Below are 23,982 nucleotides of genomic sequence, written 5' to 3' on the forward strand. Positions count from 1 at the left end.
TTCCAACTTTTCCTGAATTCCAAGTTTATAATTAGCAATTCTGACTTTTTCTTGCAATTGCAATTTTTTTCAACACAATTTTGACTTTTCCTCAATTTCGAGTTTATATCTCGCAACTTTATTTATCACAACTGCAGCTTTTCCCCCAACAATTCTGACTTTTTGTCAATTCCGACTTTACATCTCACAATTCTGACTTTATCGCAATTGCGACTTTTTTCCCCCACAATTCCAAGTTTATAATTGCAGCTTTTACTTTTTTCTGACAGTTGCAAGTTTTTGTCCCACAATTTGGACTTTATATCTCCCATTTCTGACTTTTTTCTTGCAATTGCAAAACTCGCAATTTAAAAGTTTTTATCTTGCAATTCTGACTTTATTTTTTGCAATTCTGAGTTTAAAACTCGCAACTCTGACTTTTCTGACAATTGCAAGTTTTTATCTGACAAATCAGACTTTATAACTCGCAATTTAAAAGTTTATAATTCACAATTCTGACTTTATGTTTTTAAGTTTTCACACAATATCTGGCAATTTAAAAGTTCATAACTCACAATTCTATATTTTTTTTCTCAGAATTGCGAGTATATATAACAATTCTGACTTTATTTCTCACAATTGCAACTTTTTCCTCACAATTCTATCTTTATTTCTTGCAATAACAATTTTAAACTCTTTTTTTCTCACAATTGAGTGTTTTTTCACACAATTTGGACTTCATAACACACAACTGAGACCCAAGTCGGCTACAGATATAATATTGCAATATCTCAATAGATTCTCTTGATAAGGTTTTACAACAACTAATACTGTACACACAGAAGACCTTTACATTCTGAGAACACCAGAATACTTCTATCAAAAGCGCTTAGTTTACGTGTTTCGTGGCGCTTTACCTGAATGTCCATGTCCAGACGGTAGTTGAGATCGCCGAACCAGAACAGATGCGTGAATCTCAGCGAGATGTCGAAGGAGTTCAGCTGTTTATCGCCCAACGACAGCTGACGCAGGATGTCCAGATAGTTCTGGTTGCGTCTGCCAGGGGTCAAAGGTCATTAGTACTCATTGGCACTTCAGCAAAACAAACCATGAATCGAGTATTTGCTGGTCGAGTCAGTGTTTCGAGTCACACCTGTGGATTTTTTCATTGCCGGACGTCAGGTGACAGTTAACGAAACCAAACGATGTTCCATTAAACATGAAGGACACGCCCACTGCTCCTTTGTTTCCTGGGAAACAGACAATAACAAATAAATTCATGCATATATCCGAATCAAAAACATAGCGATGAACATGTTGTCACATGGTGGTTCAGTAAATTCACTGGTCTTAAATCAAGATACATTTAACAATAAGACAAAAACAGGAAGTGTTTGAGTCAGTTGCTCTGACCGAGTGTGTTGGCGATTCCCGTTTTGACGCTGGACATTCCCACGTGACTGATGCGGTTCTCGTGTTCCGCCTTCACTAAGACCACGATCTTAATGTTCCACAGCGTCTGCACTGCAATCTACAACACAGAAATCAAACATCCATTCCTCCTACTCGTGCTTTTCACTCATTAAGTTACAGTGGAAAGATCAACCGCCAGATGAGAAACACAGACGGCTGACATGGCAGACAAAAACACATAAAACTCTAAATAAAGTCACAGTCATAACAGTCGTGGCATCATTAAAACTGAACATGCACAGAATGACTACAGAAGCTCTTCATGACACAGATTTTAGTCTCTCACCGGTTTATAGTCGATCTCTGTGTATTCTTTGAGGGCGCAGCGGAGCGCTTCCACCCATTCCTTATCACACACAGAGTTCTCCTGCGTACCGAACACATAGATGTCATTAGGGATTGTGACCGCCATTTCATCCAGAGTTTTCCCCAAGCCTCGAGATAAAATCCACGATCCCATCGATTTAGGAGCAGGAACACTGCCTGCAGAGAGAGACAAAGACGACATGATTTTTATGAGAAATGTTTTGGCCCTCCACCATGATAGCAGCTATGGTGTTGTGGTCAGTCATCAGCAGGAACATGCACAAAATGCCATCGTACAAGGTTGGAAATGCCACCAAAATGAATAAAATGCCACCAACATTCAAGATATGAATTGTCCTTGTATGAGTTCTTGTATTTTGTGTTTATAACATAATGTAGTTACGCAATATCACACGAGCAAGAGTGCTATTTTCTCGAATATCATCAATATTCATTTTATACAACAGTTCAATAAACAATAAGTTGATTATATAAACTGATAATTTTTAGACAAAATGTTGGTAATTTTGGCTATTTTGCCAACGAAATTTAGTTTCAAACAAAGCAAAAAAGTTGCGTCTCCCAGCAGCACAGTCATGTTTCGTTCTTGAATGATTCACCCTTTCTGAACGAATCAGGTGAGTCAATGATTCAATGACTTATTCATAAAGTCAATGGACACTTGCTTCTTTCATGAATGAATCAGCCAGTTTGAATGAATTAGCTGAATAAATGATTCTATGATTAAACTGCAATTGCAACTTTTTTTAACAATTCAGACTGTTTCTAAAGTTTATATCTCACAATTCTGAATTTACTTCTCGCGATTGCAACATTTTTCCACAATTCTAACTTTTCCTCAATTCCAAATTAACTTAATTGCAATTCTGACTTTATTTCTTGTGATTGCGACTTCTTTCCATAATTCTGACTTTTCCTCAATTTCAGGTCTATATCTCATAATTCTGATTTTATTTCTTGCAATTGCGAATTTTTTCCTCAATTCCAATTTTATATCTCGCAATTCTGACTTTATTTCCTGCAATTGCGACTTTTTTCCAAAATTTGGACTTTCCCCCAATTCCGACTTTTCCTCAATTCCGAGTTTATATCTCGCAATTCTGAATTTATTTCTTGCAATTGTGACTTTTTTCCCTCAATTCCAATTTTATATTTCACAATTTTGACTTTATTTCTTGCATTTGCAACTTTTCCCCCACAATTCTGACTTTTCCTGAATTACGAGTTTATATCTTGCAATTGTGACTTTTTTCCACAATTCTGACTTTTCTTCCTTGCAATTCCAAGTTTATAACTTGCCTTTTTTCTCACAATTGTTAGTTTTTGTCTCATAATTCATACATTATAACTCGCAGTTTAAAAGTTTATATTTCACAATTCTGACTTTATTTCTAGTTTTTATCTTGCAATTATCATTTTGATTTGCCGCCACCTACTGGCATTTTTATTTTCACATATAATAGTATCATTTAATTTTTCCCAACATTTCATATTTCAATATTCAAACTGTTATATTTAGAACATTATTCTTTTAAAATGATTTAGGCAATTGTAATTGTAATCTCTGTGATATTCTGGTATTTAGGGGTCTGGTGTGTGTGTGTGTGTGTGTGTGTGTGTGTGTGTGTCTCACCCATGTTCCATGTTCCAATAAAGATGGAGATCATATCCGGCTCATCCTGATTGGAATGCTTGTTCTTCATGAGTTGCAGCAGTTGGCAGAATGCTTCCCTTTTCTACAGGACGAGAAACAAGGTAAGACGAGAAAAAGGTTACACACAGTGAGTATCTGTAAACGTCTGACTTCAGAAATGACAGTATAAATCTGTGTGACTCACTTTTGCGCTGGCAAAGATGAAATCTTTCCTCTGGCTTTTGTCTTTTTCCTTCTCAAAGACGATTCCAAGTTTATTCTGAACACGCTGAGACTTAATCAGCTGCCGAACTACAAACACACAGACACAAGTCATTTCTGTTGTGCATTAAAGGGTCCATATTCTACACTTTCACAGCCCTTTTCTGCTAATAATTTAAGAATAACACCATCATCATCACTGACTCACTCTTGTCGTGAGTGAACGTGTTCCAGTCCTCCTGTGCATCCTTCATTTTCTTCATCACCACCAGTTTTCCTCCCTCCACATCCACACTCAGTGAGTACTTCTGACTCTTCCCGATCTTCGTCAGGTCAGCCAGATACACGTCCAGTTTCACCTGACACCACAACACACACACATGAGTCAAAACACACAAATGCTGGAGGGACAGTACTGTGAAGTAGCGTTGTACCTCGAAGGTTTGCACAGGAATAGCTTTGTGTCTGATGGACAGCAGCGGTGAGATGGCCGGAGTAGATGAGCTCATGTCCTGAAGTGCCTTCAGAGCCTAATGTACACATATTAATGCATGATTAGTTTACACACCTTAAAAGAGCCAGACGTAACTGTGCTGTTAGTGATTTCAGCTGTTTTGCAAACATCTGCCACTGAATTAGACCTGTTCAGAGTATACAATGACAGGTTTATTAGAAAGCTAGACTAGGAAACAAGTTAGAGCAGAGGTAAATAAATAAATAAAGTGTGCCTTTCTAAAACCCAAAGTGCTACAACATTTACATTTATGCATTTAACAGGGTTGGAAATGAATAGGGCTTGGGGCAAAAATGCCACCAAAATTAATAAAAATGCTTCCAAAAACCAAGATGTGGTGCAAAAAAGTTTCTGTATAGGTTCTTGTTTTTAATATTTCTAAGCAATATAACACGAGCAAAAGTGCTGTTTTCCCGAATATCAGCATGTTTGCAAATGTGATATTGATTTTATAGTTCATTGGCTATTAGGTGACTTACATTTAAGACACAATATTGTCTGTTTTTCCTCTATTTTGCTAATGAAAATAGTTCCAAACAGTAGAGCCATTGCATGTATCTGAACAACAGTTTCAGTTTCGTTACTGAACGAATCCTCGTTTTTGAACAAATCGTTCTAATGAATGACTCCACGACTCACTCAGTCACTTCTGCTTTGTCCCTGAATGAATTAGGCGTTTTGAACGAATCGTTTGATTAAATCATTCAACGAATCACTCATTAAGACAATGATTTTTCGCCACCTACTGGCGGTTTTAGTTTCATTTCATTTTAGCTGAGGGACTGAGGGAGGAAGACTGAATGTTGCTTTTGTTTTCGGTCATGATTGTAACAATAATTCTGGTTAAAGAGATGTGTTTATTATTATAATTATAAAAATATAAACATATAAACAAATAAATAATACACTTTATTTATAATGTATATAAATAATAATAAAATATAAATAATAACATTTATATTTATGCATTTAGCAGAAGCTTTTATCCAAAGAGACTTACAATAGAGGAACAAAAGCAGTCTGACAAAGAGCCAACAATATTCATAGTGTACACTGCCAGGTTTATTAGAAAGCTAGACTAGGAAACGAGATAGAGCAGAGGTGAAATGCAAAGAAGAGGAAGATTTTTTATAATAATAATAAATAAATAATAACACACAAAAAGTAAAGTAAAACACACAAAATAAATTTATGGTATACGCAAACACATGATATTCATGATATAGTGAATAATTATCAGATGACATCAAGAAGTGATTTTTAATCAAATTAAGTACATACTCTAAAAGCACAGGATCAATCGACCATATGCACGGTTACTTCCTGGTTATCGATACTGTAATCATTCTGTACTCGCTGTACATCGACACTAAACCATCAATGGTTGACTTTTCAATGTTGTATTTATACTTTAATGCAGTTATCACACTTGCCTAATTTGCCAATAAACCAGTTTTATTGATTTCAATAAAGACGAAGCTAATGGGAACGTTTGAATGAGAAACGCAGTGTCTGTAGCTAGACGCTCTCACGCAACATTTCTCCAGCACTTCAAATTTTTAATGTGATGACCTCAAACATCATGTGTTCATCCTTCTGACACTGTCCCCATTTGTAAAACCAAACGTTTCAAGATGTAGGAAGTCCAACATTTGATAGAAAACACATTTAAATATAAAAAAGACATTAACTACCACTATAACCATCAGATGGCGGCAGAGGACTATTTATTTGCGCATATATTAGCCATTTCCTGTGATAGTTTTTCACTCAGTTTCGATTTTGAATAAATAATTATAAACATTATAAAATCACTAGGTTTAAAAAGACATTTTGTCAAGGTGAAGTATGAAATACTCATAAAAATCTCATGAAAAACAATAACTTTTCTTGCGAATGAATTACACAGAAAGCTGTCAGTCAGAGCAGCGCAAGATCAATGATTTCAGCACTCTTGTGAAACGTATTTTATTCAATAAATCTAACTAAAGTGCACAATAAAACTTTAATTTACAGTCTGTTGATACTTTTTTTCACACTAAAGTGTGAAAACTGATGGTTGCGCTGAATTTTGCTGAGGAAGAACACTGACACACATCTTTTTATTACACTATCGATGCTCGACACACCAACAAGTGACATTTCACTGGAAGTCTTCCAGCTGGCTTCTATTATTGTGGAAGTTCTTCAGAATGTTCTGTGCATATGGTCAATTTGTCTCCAAAAGAGAACTAATGATGCGTGTTTGTGCGCTTACCTTCTTCTCTATAGACGACAGCAGATCCTTCAGGATGGCCAGTTTAGTGACCAGATGTTCCAGCTCCTGATCTCCACCCTGAGACATGGACTACAGACAGAGAGTCATTGATCAGAAGCTTTTATCTAGACCTTCTTCATTTAGAGCACATATCAAACCCTCAGCACTTCATAATCACTCAAACGCCAGACAGGAAGTGATGTCACACCTGCTGGATCATTCTGGACACCATGGAGGCGCTCTGCTGATCGAAGACCTTGGATAGGATCTCCAGGCCACACAGAACTTTATCCACCTCCCTGCAGACACACAAACACAGAGTATGTACTCCAGTGCACGTGAATAAAGGAGAGTGTGTGCGTGTGTGTGTGTGTGTGTGTGTGTGTACCCATGCAGGCGTTTGCAGGACGACACGAGCGTCTTGTTGAGGTGTGGCAGGCTGTTCGCTCCCTGTTTCACAGCCTCCAGGTCCAGAGCGTAGCTGCCCTTCAGATACTCGTGCGAGATGGTGCTCAACCCGTTAGACGCCGTCACGCTGCAGAGGAAAACACTCACATATTAATGTTAATGCACACATTCTTTCAGAATAATTTATCATGCATGTATTTGACAGATGCTTTTATCTAGTGACTCACATTGTAACAATTTACTTAAAGCCTTTATGTGTAATGCAAAATGTATGTTATAATGCATTATATCTTATTATGAATAATTGTAACCAAAGTTAAAATGCATTATAATATTTGCAGATTTCTTGAAAATGCTTGTTTTCACATTTTCTAATGGTGGGCTTAATGAATAAAGTAGTATTATAACTGTGGTTACAGTTATTCATGAGCTCATTTAAACATTTTATTTTATTTACTGGTATTTTACATTATTTCTGAATGTAATAATAAATAAAAGTTCTGCTGCAGAGGAGAGTCTTACTTCTCAGGGGGCGTGTCTGGACTGACGAGGGCGGAGCCTGCGGGGCTGCTGGTGGAGGCGGTGCGTGGAGGGAGGGGGGGCTTCTCATCTTCACCATCTAAACACACACACACACACACACACACAGAGAGAGATAGTCAGTGATGAACTGTTATACGAGTCATAATATGTGTGTGTGTGTGTGTGTGTGTGTGTGTGTGTGTGTGTGTGTGTGTGTGTGTGTGTGTGTGTGTGTGTGTGTGTGTGTGTGTGCTTTTGTTTATATTACATTGTGGGGACCAAATGTCCCCATGATGTAATATAAACCTGAGTTCACCTACATCGTGGGGACCAGCCAGCGGTCCCCACAATGTAAATGGGTTTATAAATCATATAGAATGAGTTTTTGTGAAAAAGTAAAAGTTTGCACAGTTTCCTGTGAGGGTTAGGTTTAGGGGTAGGGGCAGGGTAGGGGGATAGAATGTACAGTTTGTTCAGTGTAAAATGCATTGAAGTCTATGGAAAGTCCCCACAATTCACAAAAACAAACATGTGTGTGTGTGTGTGTGTGTACCAGAGTAATCTCTCTCCTCTGTGGTTTCCTCTCTCTCCACTGGAAACTGCAGTGTGGTCACCAGACCTTGACTGGGCTGAAGATACAACTGAATCAACTCAGGAAGAGTCTTAAACCGCTTGGGCTGAACGCCCTGCGATGTCTGAAACACACACACACACACACACACACACACACACACTTTCAGATAACCGGCAGTTTTAACCCTTGGCCTGGAAATTCAAGAACCACTAAAGAAGGCCTGGATGAATATGACGAGGAACCGTCTGCTGTCAGACAGAGAAAACACACGCAAGATCAGCAAAACAGAATTACACTGAAGAAATGTTGGTGGTAGATTTACTTCTAAACAATTTCACTCAGAAATCACTAGTAAACACATTGAATTTAAAGTAGAAAGATCAATATGTCAGTTTTGCTGTAGTGCTAGAATATAAAAGATGAGAAAATACATGAAAACACAGAATGATTCAGTGACATCACATGTGAACAGAAGCTCATTCACACAGTCCTGTGTCTCTAACACTGTTAAGTTCAAATTAAAGTTTTATTATGTGTATTAAGTTATATTTTGTTTTAAGTTTCAGTTAATGATATTGTTTTAAATTATACTATGTTAAATTTGTTTTTAAGTTATATTATGTTAAGTTTTATTGTTTAAAATATAAATATATTTTAAGTTTTAGTTAATGATATTTTGTTTTAAGTTATACTGTTAAGTTTTATAATGTTTATTAAGTTATATTGTTTAGTTTTAAGTTTTAGTTGACAATATTGTTTTAAGTAAAGTTAAAAGTAAAGTTTTATGATGTTTATTAAGTTATATTTTGTTTAAGTTTTAGTTACAATGCTATGTTTTAAGTTTTAATAATGCTATGTTTTAAATTTTACTGTTTTATTATGTTAAATTTTAAGTTTTAGTTAATATTATGTTTTAAGTTATATTATGTTAAGTTTTATTGTTTGGAATATAAATATATTTTAAGTTTTAGTTAATGATATTTTGTTTTAAGTTATACTGTTAAGTTTTATTATGTTTATTAAGTTATATTGTTAAGTTTTAAGTTTTAGTTGACAATATTGTTTTAAGTAAAGTTAAAAGTAAAGTTTTATGATGTTTATTAAGTTATATTTTGTTTAAGTTTCAGTTACAATGCTATGTTTTAAGTTTTAATAATGCTATGTTTTAAATTTTACTGTTTATTATGTTAAATTTTAAGTTTTAGTTAATGATATTTTGTTTTAAGTTATACTGTTAAGTTTTATTATGTTTATTAAGTTATATTTTGTTTAAGTTTTAGTTACAATGCTATGTTTTAAGTTTTAATAATGCTATGTTTTAAATTTTACTGTTTATTATGTTAAATTTTAAGTTTTAGTTAATATTATGTTTTAAGTTATATTATGTTAAGTTTTATTGTTTGGAATATAAATATATTTTAAGTTTTAGTTAATGATATTTTGTTTTAAGTTATACTGTTAAGTTTTATTATGTTTATTAAGTTATATTGTTAAGTTTTAAGTTTTAGTTGACAATATTGTTTTAAGTAAAGTTAAAAGTAGAGTTTTATGATGTTTATTAAGTTATATTTTGTTTAAGTTTTAGTTACAATGCTATGTTTTAAGTTTTAATAATGCTATGTTTTAAATTTTACTGTTTATTATGTTAAATTTTAAGTTTTAGTTAATGATATTTTGTTTTAAGTTATACTGTTAAGTTTTATTATGTTTATTAAGTTATATTGTTAAGTTTTAAGTTTTAGTTGACAATATTGTTTTAAGTAAAGTTAAAAGTAAAGTTTAATGATGTTTATTAAGTTATATTTTGTTTAAGTTTCAGTTACAATGCTATGTTTTAAGTTTTAATAATGCTATGTTTTAAATTTTACTGTTTATTATGTTAAATTTTAAGTTTTAGTTAATATTATGTTTTAAGTTATATTATGTTAAGTTTTATTGTTTAGAATATAAATATATTTTAAGTTTTAGTTAATGATATTTTGTTTTAAGTTATACTGTTAAGTTTTATTATGTTTATTAAGTTATATTGTTAAGTTTTAGTTGACAATATTGTTTTAAGTAAAGTTAAAAGTAAAGTTTTATGATGTTTATCAAGTTATTTTTTGTTTAAGTTTCAGTTACAATGCTATGTTTTAAGTTTTACTGTGTTTATTATGTTACATTTTAAGTTTTAGTTAATATTATGTTTTAAGTTATATTATGTTAAGTTTTATTATGTTTATTAAGAAGTTATATTATGTTAAGTTTTAAGTTTTAGTTAACGATATTAACCCCTGGTCGTCAGTAGTGAGCTCAGTAGTAATATTTATATATTCATAGGCGGATTATTCATATGGTTTAATTCTCAAGATTTTTGAATTATATGTTGCATTTTTTGTTCAAACTGATATCTTGTCTTGAAGTGAAATAGATGGTTATTATTATACCGGAAACAGTTGGCTTCACTAGCTATGAAATGTTTACTTGTTCAGATTCATATCTGATTCATATTACAACAGATTACATCTAGAACAGCTGGGTTCACAAGTTATAAATAATTAATCAGTGTAAAACGTGGTATTTTTGAAAATGTATTTTGAATTCAAAATTTTCACAGAAAGGTGACGAGTTTGCAGCTCTGTGATGTTGTGATTCATCTGATTGATTTGGTTCGAAACAGTTTATTAATGACTTTTCTGAAATGCTTCTGTGAAAATGAACAGGATGTTCACTTCCACAAACACCACTTCTGGAAGAATGGCAAGTTTGTGTGTGTGTGTGTGTGTGTGTGTGTGTGTGTGTGTGTGTGTGTGTGTGTGTGTGTGTGTGTGTGTGTGTGTGTGACAGAGAGAGAGAGAGAGAGAGAGAGAGAGAGAGAGAGACAGACAGATAGGAGACGCCTTGTGCATTGAACTCAACAGCTGGTTTTGCAGACACACACACACACACACACACTCACACACACACACACACACACACTCACACACTCACACACTCACACACTCACACACTCACACACTCACACACTCACACACTCTCACACTCTCACACTCTCACACACACACACACACTGTACCTGCACCGCTAGGAAGTTCTCCTCATCAGGCAGGATCCTGTATGTGTGAACATGTTTCTGAAACCTAGAGAGAAACAGACAGAGACATATTTATCATGTGGGAGAAATGAAACCAGGTCAGTGGTTTGAATGGCTGAATGTTTAACTGCATTCACACACACACACACACACACACACACACACACAAAGGCACGTCAGATTTTCATGCTGGGCTCAGATTTTCACTTTGTCAAAAGCGTGTGTGTGTGAGAACTACAAACCTGTCCATGTCAGTCAAACACAGTCTGTTCATGAGTGCACGCACACACACACACACACACACACACACACACACACACACACACACACTTATTAATAGTAAATACTACAGACTAACCTACACACCAACCATAACAAAAAAAATATACTGAATTACAATTCAAAAAAACAAAACAATTACTTCATTTAAATATCGTTTTTACTAACAAGTACATCCCAGACGGAGGTTTGACAGATTGAGCTCATTACTGACGACCAGAGTTAATATCGTTAACTAAAACTTAATACTTAACATAATATAACTTCTTAATAAACATAGTAAAACTTAACATAATAACTTTTTAATAAACATAATAAAACTTATAATACGTTTTTTATGTTTATTAAGAAGTTAACAGTATAACTGTTATATAAACATATTAACTAAAACTTAAAATTTAACAATAACAAACACAGTAAAATTTAATATAACTTAAAACATAGTATTATAACTGAAACTTAAAAAAAATTTAATAAAACTTATAGTTTTTTTCAGTTGCTAACAAGCATTGTTCAATACTGAAACCACATTTTCTAAACTCTTCACACAGTCTGCATTACCAGCATGAACAGTTCATCTCACCTACAAAACTCACTCAGACCAACATAACACTCATTCAGAAAACACACATTTCATTCACAACACACTGACCTAAAAAACACTAACAACAGGAAGCATTACATCATTGATGAAGTTCTTTTTTAAAGCTTCAATGATTTTCCACATTAATCAGTTCTTCATATAGAATATTCTAACACAATTTTTGGCTATAAAATTGAGAATATTTTAAAATAATTACTGCATAAATGCTTTGAATTTGCCATCATTCTGTTTTGAATGTGTTTTTAATCATTTTGAATGCAGTGTGTTAGCATTAGAAAAATGTGCTGAAAATTTTGCATGTTGTGGAGCAAGAATGGGAAAAGAGTTCCTGAATTTTGAAAAGTGTGGTCACTGAATGCATTTCGACTGAAAGCAGTGAAAAATGGTACTTCTGTTTCACTGACTGTGTGAAGAGTTTTGAAAATGTGGTTTTGGTATTGAACAATGCTTGTTAGCAACTGAAAAAAACTGTAATAAACATAACTTTACTTTTAACTTTTAAAAAACAATATTGTCAACTAATACTTAAAACTTCACATAATATAGCTTAATAAACATAAAACTTAACATAACTTAACAGTATAACTTAAAACATAATATCATTAACTAAAACTTAAAATATATATCTTAAACAATAAAACTTAACATAATATAACTTAAAAACAAATTTAACATAGTATAATTTAAAACAATATCATTAACTGAAACTTAAAATATAACTTAATACACATAATAAAACTTTACTTTAAACTTAACATAATATAACTTATATGTGTGTGTGTGTATGTAAAATTGTTAGATGAAAAACTTAAACTAAAAGAAAATTAGAATGATAACTAAAATTTAAAAATCAGCACTAAAATTACTAAATGGAAATAAAAAAACAACAACCTAAAACTGAAATAAAAACCAGTCAAACCTAAATAGTAATATATACAAAGAACAAAAACTAATAAAACAACATTACAAAAATAACTCAAATGAAAATTAAAACTCAAAATCTAAAATAAATAAAACAAATTCAAAATATTAATAAAAACTATAACAATAAATAAATAATAATAAAATAATACAAATTAGTTTTTTAAGTTTGGTTAAGAGACACACAAACACGCTCATGTTGTTTTGACTAACAAATCCATGAGCGAGTGTGTGCGTGTGTGTGTTTCTTTCTGTTAGTAGATCCAGAAACACGAACAGAAATCTGAGAACCTTTCACATATCATTTGATAAGCAAACTATCTTGAAAACAACAAAATTCATCCACAAAATATTTAAGTATGTTTGCAAATGCACAATAAAGCATCAATCCATGTGTGTGTCTCTCTAGGAACAGGAAGTAGAGCAGAGAGAGTGAAATGAAGAGGGAAAGTGAGACAAACAGAAACAGAGTGTAAACGTGTGTATAATAAAGCCTTTGGACGTCTAGTTCTCCCACATGTGCCGTTTGCATGTCAAACACGCGTGACACCTGCCGTGTTACTGAACCGTAATGCTTTCACAATGTGTGTTTGGCCTCACACCATTAAAACTGCATGGATGTGTGTGTTTCTGGACTCTTCTCTCTGTGTTTAATCTCTTCCTGTGTCATATTTGACCTGGCGACACACACACACACACACACACACACACACACACACTGTGCCAGCTGTGTGGCGTCTCTAAGTCATCATCAGTGTGTGCCAAGAGCCACGTCGCTATGACAACCACTACAGCAGTGTGTGTTTGTGTGTGTGTTTTAAAAGGTCACTATAATAAAAGAGAAAAACATCCATAAACACTCATATATACACAGAGACTCAACACTGTAAAAAAAGGAGTTGAGTTAACTTAAAAATAAGGCCTGTAAAGCATTTATGAGTTCTCAACTTTAGTTGTTATGGTAATACTTTATAATAAGGTTAAACATTAGTTAACAAAATATCCACATATTTTAACTTAAGAACTGAAGTTCAGTTGCTGCCTTACATTAAGTACAATCAAATTGGCTGTACAAGTCATTTCAACTTAAATTATATTAAACTGACTTAAAAAAAACTATTATAACTTATTAAAAAAAGTTGAAACCCAGCTAACAATTTTTGGTTCATATTTAACGTTTGTTTTTACTTAGTCAGGAAAGTTTTCTTAACAGAATTTTTCCATTACTATGTAAGATTTACTACATTTACAATAGACACAATCTATGTTTTTTAAAATATGTATTCATAGACATTAACAATAATTAACAATAAACAATTATTTGACTCAAAGTAGGATATTAGTACATTTATTTCTTGCCACTGAATTGTAAAGTTTAGCAGGACAAGCTTGTTTTGGTCCGTAAACAAAAATACAGGCTTGTCAAATCTAATATATATATATATAAATAATATAATAATACATAGTATATATTTTAGCTATAAAGTTGGATCGATCTGACCATTATAACGTGTTTTGACTGATCTATTTTCTACTTTTTATTAAATGCTGTATTAAACTAATTTCAGAGCCATTATACAAAAACATCAGCAACACTTTGGAAGGTTACACTGTAAAAAACTATTGTTGGTTTAACTTAAAAAAAGTAAATTTCCTGGTTGCCTTAAAATTGAGTTCATTGACATTAAAAATTTTAGTTAATACCATGAAGGAGATTGGTTTAATAAATCTAAACTGAAAATATTATGTTATCTGAACCACATTAATTATCATTAAATATAAGTTGATTTGACAAAAGAAAAAAAGTTGTGATGATAAATCATGAAAATAATTTTTCTACATTGTAGTTGGTTATAAAGATAGTAACCTAAAAATAACCATTACAGAGCGTTCTGTAAAAGCTATGTTTAAGTTATTTAAAAACAACCTCCCTGCAACGTTCTGTATTAGTTATTTTTATGTTATATAAAAATAAACTCCCAATGTTTTGGAAATGTTATTTTATAGTTAAAAATAATAAAACCTAAAAAGAACATTCCAAGAATATTATTAGTCCCCAAAAATAACCAAATGGCAACTAAATACTAACATTAGTGGAACGTTCTGTGTTTGCTGGGATTTGTTAATTATTTTGATTAGTTAATATAAAAACATAAGTTGCCATGACGTGATCAAAATAATGTTTATTAATCTTATTTGATGTTCATTTCAACATTTACTGATAAATTATTGAAATCAAAAGTTGCATCTGTTAATATTATTTAATGGACTAACAATTAACTGTTGCATTTTTTGTATGTTGTAACTTTTAGTCTTTTTAGAGCTTCTTTACAGCAGAATGTGAATTTGTCTCATATTTGTCTCATATCAAGTTTGCATCATTGTTTTGTTATTTTCCTGTTTATTACTGTGAAGCTGCATTGAAACGATCTGTATTGGATAATAAGCTATAGAAATAAAGCTTGAGCTTGAGCATTTCAGTCATTTTACCACAATTAAACTGGTTTTAGATGCTCCACAACGGAGTAAAATCAATGTGAAGATAAGTGTTAATAATCTGAATGACTGAAAAAAAACACTGAACATCCAAACCCACAACCAGGTCACAATTGCAAAACATAATTACTGCACAGATCTAATCTGCTAGATGCAACTATAAGATACTATAAACATTAACATCATGATTTTCCGTAATGAAGCTAACAAATAAATTTGACTGGAGAATCACAAGACTGTCTTGCACATCTCAGCACAAACACAGACGCTTCCCTTTTCTACTGGCAGGATCACCGGCGTCTGAACGCGTGTTTTTATAGACACACACAGACAGATGAGATGAACAGACAGAAAACAGCATGAGGAAACACACCAAACTGAAGTGTGTGTGAGAGACCACAGACAGAAGAGGCCTGTCGACTCCTCCCTGGGTTATTTCAGTTTGAGCTGGTGAAAGCTTGAAGGTCTCACACACACACACACACACACACACACACACACGTTCGTTTCCATAGACATGATTTTTATACTGTACAAACTGTCTATTCTCTCCCCTAACCCTAAACCTGCCCATCACAGAGTATTATTGGATATTTCCATCTTTGTGGGGATATTTTGTCCCCATTATGTAGGGACTCACACACACTCACACACTTGTAAATGTGGTTTACGGGGACTCTCCATAGATGTAATGGTTTTTATACTGTACAAACTGTACATTCTCTCCCCCTAAACCTGCCCATCACAGGAAACTGTCTGCATTTTTTGAATTTCAAAGTCGTTTGGTTTACAAGGACACAGGAAGTGTCCACATAAACCATGTTTACGTTGTAATACCTGTCATTACACATTTGTGTCCACATTAACCATGTTTACAAGAACACACTCACCCATTCACTCACACACACACACGCACATACTCACACACACATTAATACACTCACACAGACACTCATATACTCACACACACTCACACACTCATACTCGCACATACTCACACATATTCATACACTCACAGACTCACACATACTCACAAACTCATACTCGCACTCACACATACTCACACACACACTCATACTCGCACACTCATACTCACACATACTCACACACACACTCATACTCGCACATACTCACACATATTCATACACTCACAGACTCACACATACTCACAAACTCATACTCGCACTCACACATACTCACACACACACTCATACTCACACACTCATACTCGCACATACTCACACACATATTCAAACACTCACTCAAATACTCACACATATTCATACACTCACACACTCATACTCACACACTCACACATACTCGCATACTCACACACTCATACTCGCACATATTCACACACATATTCAAACACTCATACACTCACACATACTCACACAGACACTCATATACTGACACATATTCAAACACTCACATACTCGCATACTCACACATATTCATACACTCACACATACTCACACACTCACACATACTCGCATACTCACACACTCATACTCGCACACTCATACTCGCACAAACTCACACATATTCAAACACTAACACATACTCGCATACTCACACACTCATACTCGCACATACTCACACACATATTCAAACACTCAGACACTCACACATACTCACACAGACACTCATATACTCACATATTCAAACACTCACACACTCGCATACTCACACATATTCATAGACTCACACACTCATACTCACACACTCACACATACTCGCATACTCACACATATTCATACACTCACACACTCACACATACTCGCATACTCACACACTCATACTCGCACAAACTCACACATATTCAAACACTCACACATACTCGCATACTCACACACTCATACTCGCACATACTCACACACATATTCAAACACTCAGACATACTCGCATACTCACAGACACTCATATACTCACACATATTCATACACTCACACACTCATACTCACACATATTCATAGACTCACACACTCATACTCACACACTCACTCACACATATTCATACACTCACACACTCACACTCACACATACTCGCATACTCACACACTCATACTTGCACATACTCACACATATTCAAACACTCAGACACTCACACATACTCACACAGACACTCATATACTCACACATATTCTTACACTCATACACTCATACTCACACATATTCATAGACTCACACATACTCACACACTCACACATACTCGCATACTCACACACATACTCACACACACATTCAAACACTCACAGACACTCACACATACTCACACAGACACTCATATACTCACATATTCATACACTCACTCACTCATACTCACACACTCACACACTCACACACATAATCAAACGCTCACTCACAGACACTCACAGATACTCGCACATACTCACTCACACATATTCAAACACTCACACATACTTGCATACTCACACACTGATACTCGCACACTCACACACATATTCAAACACTCAGACACTCACACATACTCACACACTCATACTCACATATTCATAGACTCACACACTCATACTCACACACTGATACTCGCACACTCACACACATATTCAAACACTCAGACACTCACACATACTCACACACTCATACTCACATATTCATAGACTCACACACTCATACTCACACACTCACACATACTTGCATACTCACACACTCATACTCACACATATTCATACACTCACACACACATACTCACACACTCACACATACTTGCATACTCACACACTCATACTCGCACAAACTCACACATATTCAAACACTCACACACTCGCATACTCACACTCACACATACTCGCATACTCACACACTCATACTCGCACATACTCACACACATATTCAAACACTCAGACACTCACACATACTCACAGACACTCATATACTCACACATATTCATACACTCACACACTCATACTCACACATATTCAGACTCACACACTCATACTCACACACTCACACATACTCGCATACTCACACATATTCATACACTCACACATACTCACACACTCACACATACTCGCATACTCACACACTCATACTCGCACAAATTCACACATATTCAAACACTCACACATACTCGCATACTCACACACTCATACTCGCACATACTCACACACATATTCAAACACTCAGACATACTCGCATACTCACACACTCATACTCGCACATACTCACACACATATTCAAACACTCAGACACTCACACATACTCACAGACACTCATATACTCACACATATTCAAACACTCACACATATTCAAACACTCACACATACTCGCATACTCACACACTCATACTCACACATACTCACACTCATACTCACACATACTCACACACTCACACATATTCATAGACTCACACATACTCGCATACTCACACACTCACTCACACATATTCATACACTCACACACTCACACATACTCGCATACTCACACACTCATACTTGCACATACTCACACATATTCAAACACTCAGACACTCACACATACTCACACAGACACTCATATACTCACACATATTCATACACTCACACACTCATACTCACACATATTCATAGACTCACACATACTCACACACTCACACATACTCGCATACTCACACACATACTCACACACACATTCAAACACTCACAGACACTCACACATACTCACAGACACTCATATACTCACATATTCATACACTCACTCACTCATACTCACACACTCACACACATAATCAAACGCTCAGACACTCAGATACTCGCACATACTCACTCACACATATTCAAACACTCACACATACTTGCATACTCACACACTGATACTCGCACACTCACACACATATTCAAACACTCAGACACTCACACATACTCACACACTCATACTCACACATATTCATACTCACACACTCACACACTCATACTCACACACTCACACATACTCGCATACTCACACACTCATACTCACACATATTCATACACTCACACTCATACTCACACACTCACACATACTTGCATACTCACACACTCATACTCGCACAAACTCACACATATTCAAACACTCACACATACTCGCATACTCACACTCATACTTGCACATACTCACACACATATTCAAACACTCAGACACTCACACATACTCACACAGACATTCATATACTCACACATATTCATACACTCACACACACATACTCACACATATTCATAGACTCACACATACTCACACACTCACACATACTCGCATACTCACACACTCATACTCACACATACTCACACACATATTCAAACACTCAGACACTCACACATACTCACACAGACACTCATATACTCACATATTCATACACTCACACACTCATACTCACACATATTCATACACTCACACACTCATACTCACACATATTCATACACTCACACACTCATACTCACTCATACTCACACACTCACACACATAATCAAACACTCAGACACTCACAGATACTCGCACATACTCACTCACACATATTCAAACACTCACACATACTTGCATACTCACACACTGATACTCACACATACACAATCACACATATTCAAACACTCACAGACACTCACACATACTCACACATACACAATCACACATATTCAAACACTCACACATACTCGCATACTCACACTGATACTCACACATACTCACACACATATTCAAACACTCACACATACACTCATATACTCATACTCGCGTAATGGTTTTTATACTGTACAAACTGTACATTCTCTCCCCCTACACTAACCTACCCATCACTGGAAACATTCTGCATTTTTACATTTTTAATAAAACATTGTTTAGTATGTTTTTTTTAACTATTTTAAATACGAGGACTCATGAAATGTCCTCATAAAACATGTTTACGTCGTAATACCAAAGTAATACCCAGTCATTATACACATTTGTGTCCTCATAAATCACAAAAATGTACACACACACACACACACACACCTCCAGGTCATTTCCTGTTCATGCAAACCAATGACATACTTTGCAGGACCACAAAACCACAAACTTGAAAACACTGGATTCATTGTGTTATAATGCTGATGTCAATAAAGATGCATGAAAACATTCACTTCCCAGATAAAAAAAAAAAAAAAAAAAAAACTGGGAGAATAAACATCTCAACAAAAACAAGGCAGTACAACAAATACATCTATGATGGATACATAACTCAATTAAAATATATTTTTCTCACATTACAGTAATGGATTAGAGGGAAATAACTGGGCTTCAATCTTGTTTTTCCTCTGGTTCTAGGGTTTAATATGAGCTGAACAGACTGAACGCTCTCCTGGATCTGTTAAACGCGTCCTCTAATGTCCCTCCGATGCCTGAGGAAGAGACTTTACGACTCACAAACCCAAAAGATGGAAAACGGCACTTGATGCCAAAACTCAAGACGCAGAAGACTCGTTTGGAATCCACGGAAACTTCTGAGCTCAAATCCTCCTCGTACTATTTTTATGCTTATGTGTTTGAATAGACACACAAAACAATTTAGCAAACAATGCGGAAAGAAACTTTTTACTGCAGACATAAAAGGGTTTAACTAGATTTTCTGATTGCAGAACCATGAGCCGTGTGTGACCGTGCAAAACTCAACATCGACATCTGATCCCTAGTGAAGTAGCAGCAGAAGACACTGGAGGAATCATTCACATCTGGAGCACAAACACTGCAGGACGAGTGAAGTCGAATACTGGGACACGATCAGGGTTATTACTGTAACTAAAACTAAAACATGTCCGCGAGGCCTATCGTGATTATTGATTAATTGTCTGATCGTTGTTATTCAATCTAATTGCAATTATTTGAGATAGAAGCAATAACTGTGCAGTTTAAATTTCAATCACATTTTGCCAAATAATATAAAAAACACTGTTATAAAGTACACAAAGATAGTCAAAGGTCTTCCTTCATATAAAATGAAGATTTGTGGGTTTAATCAGACTGCATTATTATATTACATTATATTATATTATTAGTGCTGTCAAATCGATTAATTCAACATAAAAGTTTGTAAATATATTTATGAATATATATACACACTTATACATTTTATGTTAGATGCAATTAATTGCTTTGACAGCACTACATATTATATACTATGTACTATTATATGATGATTATATACTATTATATGATCATAACTAGTGCTGTCAAATCGATTAATCTAACATAAAAGTTTGTAAATATATATATATATATATATATATATATATATATATATATAATATATATATATATATTTGTTTTTTTTTAAATTTATACACAAAGTTTTATGTTAGATGCAATAAATCGCTTTGACAGCACTACATATTATACACTACACTATACTATATATATTATATACTATTGTATGATATATTATATTATATAATTATTAATTTCCTCAGCATTAAACTAAATCATATGGGCCTATTTTATTATAATTTTATTATTATATTATATATGATTTCAAGTAACATGAACAAAAGAGAAATAAATCATTCATATAATCGTCAATAAATCATCATAATCATTCACAATTATTTTAATGGCAATAAATCTTCAGCACAAAATTCATGATCATGACAGGCCTATCCCTTACTTGAAATAAAATAAATGTTACCTGAAATAAAATAAGTTATATTTTAAAAAATAAAGTTATTTATCTAGAGTCCAAGCCCACATTTCTCATTTTCATTTAGTTTAACATGATGTGCTAAAATAACTAAAACTAAATAAAAATGTATACAACTATATAGACATATTCTTAAAAATTATGACAAAATCACAATTGAATTAAATTACTAAAATTGTATCTAAAATTTAATAAAAACCATAATAGTATCTCAAATAACACTGGGTACGATCAGGTTGAATAAGTTAAAAGCACACAAAAACTTCCCACAAAAAACAAACATGAAGAATTTTAAAAAAATGAATGTAAGAAATTAATGTTTCAAATAACACCCTTATTTCCTGTGAAAACATCACTTGTGTATCATAATGGCAGTTACACACTATTTAAGTCAATCCTCAGCAGTACTAGTGCTGATAGTGATGTGCTGAAACCTCTAGCACTGACTATTAAAGTTAAGCCTGTAAGTGCGGCGTTTGTGCTTCAGACATGACTGCAATAGAGTTGGCAATAGTACAAGCAATGGAGTAGAATATTACAATTAGAGCAGATAAAGATAATACAAAGACAGAAAATGGGGCATTACATAAACAAGGAAGCACACAGCAAAAACAAAATACAGAACATAACATGCAGCAGAGTTTTGAATATACTGTAATCTGGCAATGGAGCTAGCAGATGAGATCAAGATGCCATGAGACAAATGCATGGATGACTGTTTCAGAATCGCTGACGCTAATGAAAGGGATGGAGCTGGGCAGTGCGACGTAAGTGAAAAAATGTTGTTTTGGTGATGGAGTGGATATGAGCCTCAAAGGAGAGGGAGGGATCAAGAATAACACACAGTTCCAGAAGGTATAATGAGAGTACTATCAATCTCACAGGTGAAGGCATGACGAATTTTGCTGGCAAGTGAAGGAGTTCCAGTGATGATCTATGTTTAGTTTCAGAAGGCTGGAGTGGAGCCATCTTTTTATTTCATTCACATAAGCAGAATTGTTTCAATTTAAGTGGATAGAGCAGATTTACAGACAGTATGGATTTGGATGTCATCAGTGTAGAAATGATAGGCCTAGTTGATGTAAAATCTGACCCAGGAGTAGTATGTAGATTAGGAATACTAATGGACCTAGAACCGAACCCTGAGGGACACCTTGCTTCGGGAGGACAGTAGAAGATCGAAAATCCTGCATTGAAATGTAGAACTGTCTATCAAAGTGACAGAAGGAAAAGCCAAGAAAGGGCAACACCCTGGAAATACCTACATCCGAGAGGCGGGAAATAAGTCATTTATGACTGACAATATCAAAGGCAGAGCGGAGGTCGAGAAGTAGAAGTACAAAGAGAGCTTTACAAGGGCGTATCAGTACAGAGAAGTTTGTGAAAACCAGATTGAAAGGGGAGGAGTGATCAGATGCACCATATTCAGGTGAAAATGCTTTGCATGGTCAAACATCACTAACATATTATTCAAACGAGTTCCAGTGATGATAATCACATGTTTAGTTTCAGATATTTGGAGTTTAATCATCTTATTTCATTCACACAAGCAGAATCTTTTTCAATTTAAGTGAATAGAGCAGGTTTACAGGATTTGGATGTCATCAGTGTAGAAGTTATAGGCCTAGTTGATGTAAAATCTGACCCAGGAGTAGTATGTAGATGAGGAATAATAATGGACCTAGTACCGAACCCTGAGGGACACCTTGCTTTGGGGGGACAGTAGAAGATCGAAAATCTTGCATTGAAATGTAAAACTTTCTATCAGAGAGATAGACAGTCAGACTGTATTAAAGGCGGAGCTGAGGTCAGGATAGCCAGAAAAGCTTTACAAGGGCGTTTCAGTGCTGTGAATTGGGCAAAAACCAGTTTGAAAGGGATCAAAGTGGAGGAGTGATTTTCAGGTGGAAACGTTTTGCATGGTCAAACATCACTCGCATATTCTTCAAACGTGTAAAAATGAGACAAACGCATGTTTGATTCCTCTTGGAGTGTTTGTCAAAAAAATAAAAAGAACGTCATTCAGTTTTTCACAGCTGGCTCGAGAGGTGCACCAA

At 34.5% G+C, this 23,982-nt stretch overlaps 1 protein-coding gene across 2 annotated transcripts in view; it reads right to left on the minus strand.

Moving 5' to 3' along the window:
- Positions 1-23,982, minus strand: part of inppl1a (inositol polyphosphate phosphatase-like 1a) — a 42,709-nt gene that overhangs the window by 13,256 nt on the left and 5,471 nt on the right. For both annotated transcript variants that reach the window (XM_067364799.1, XM_067364800.1), the window contains exons 2-15: positions 10,965-11,028; positions 7,889-8,030; positions 7,336-7,432; positions 6,794-6,940; positions 6,614-6,704; positions 6,406-6,495; positions 4,069-4,164; positions 3,843-3,993; positions 3,618-3,724; positions 3,413-3,515; positions 1,739-1,935; positions 1,393-1,510; positions 1,133-1,229; positions 897-1,035 (exon numbers count right to left, since the gene is read on the minus strand). In XM_067364799.1, coding sequence (XP_067220900.1) covers positions 897-1,035; positions 1,133-1,229; positions 1,393-1,510; positions 1,739-1,935; positions 3,413-3,515; positions 3,618-3,724; positions 3,843-3,993; positions 4,069-4,164; positions 6,406-6,495; positions 6,614-6,704; positions 6,794-6,940; positions 7,336-7,432; positions 7,889-8,030; positions 10,965-11,028 — 1,639 coding nt within the window. The remainder of the gene's footprint in view (positions 1-896; positions 1,036-1,132; positions 1,230-1,392; positions 1,511-1,738; positions 1,936-3,412; positions 3,516-3,617; positions 3,725-3,842; positions 3,994-4,068; positions 4,165-6,405; positions 6,496-6,613; positions 6,705-6,793; positions 6,941-7,335; positions 7,433-7,888; positions 8,031-10,964; positions 11,029-23,982) is intronic.

This window comes from Chanodichthys erythropterus, chromosome 17 (genome assembly GCF_024489055.1).
Source record: "Chanodichthys erythropterus isolate Z2021 chromosome 17, ASM2448905v1, whole genome shotgun sequence".
Classification (NCBI taxonomy): Eukaryota; Metazoa; Chordata; class Actinopteri; order Cypriniformes; family Xenocyprididae; genus Chanodichthys; species Chanodichthys erythropterus.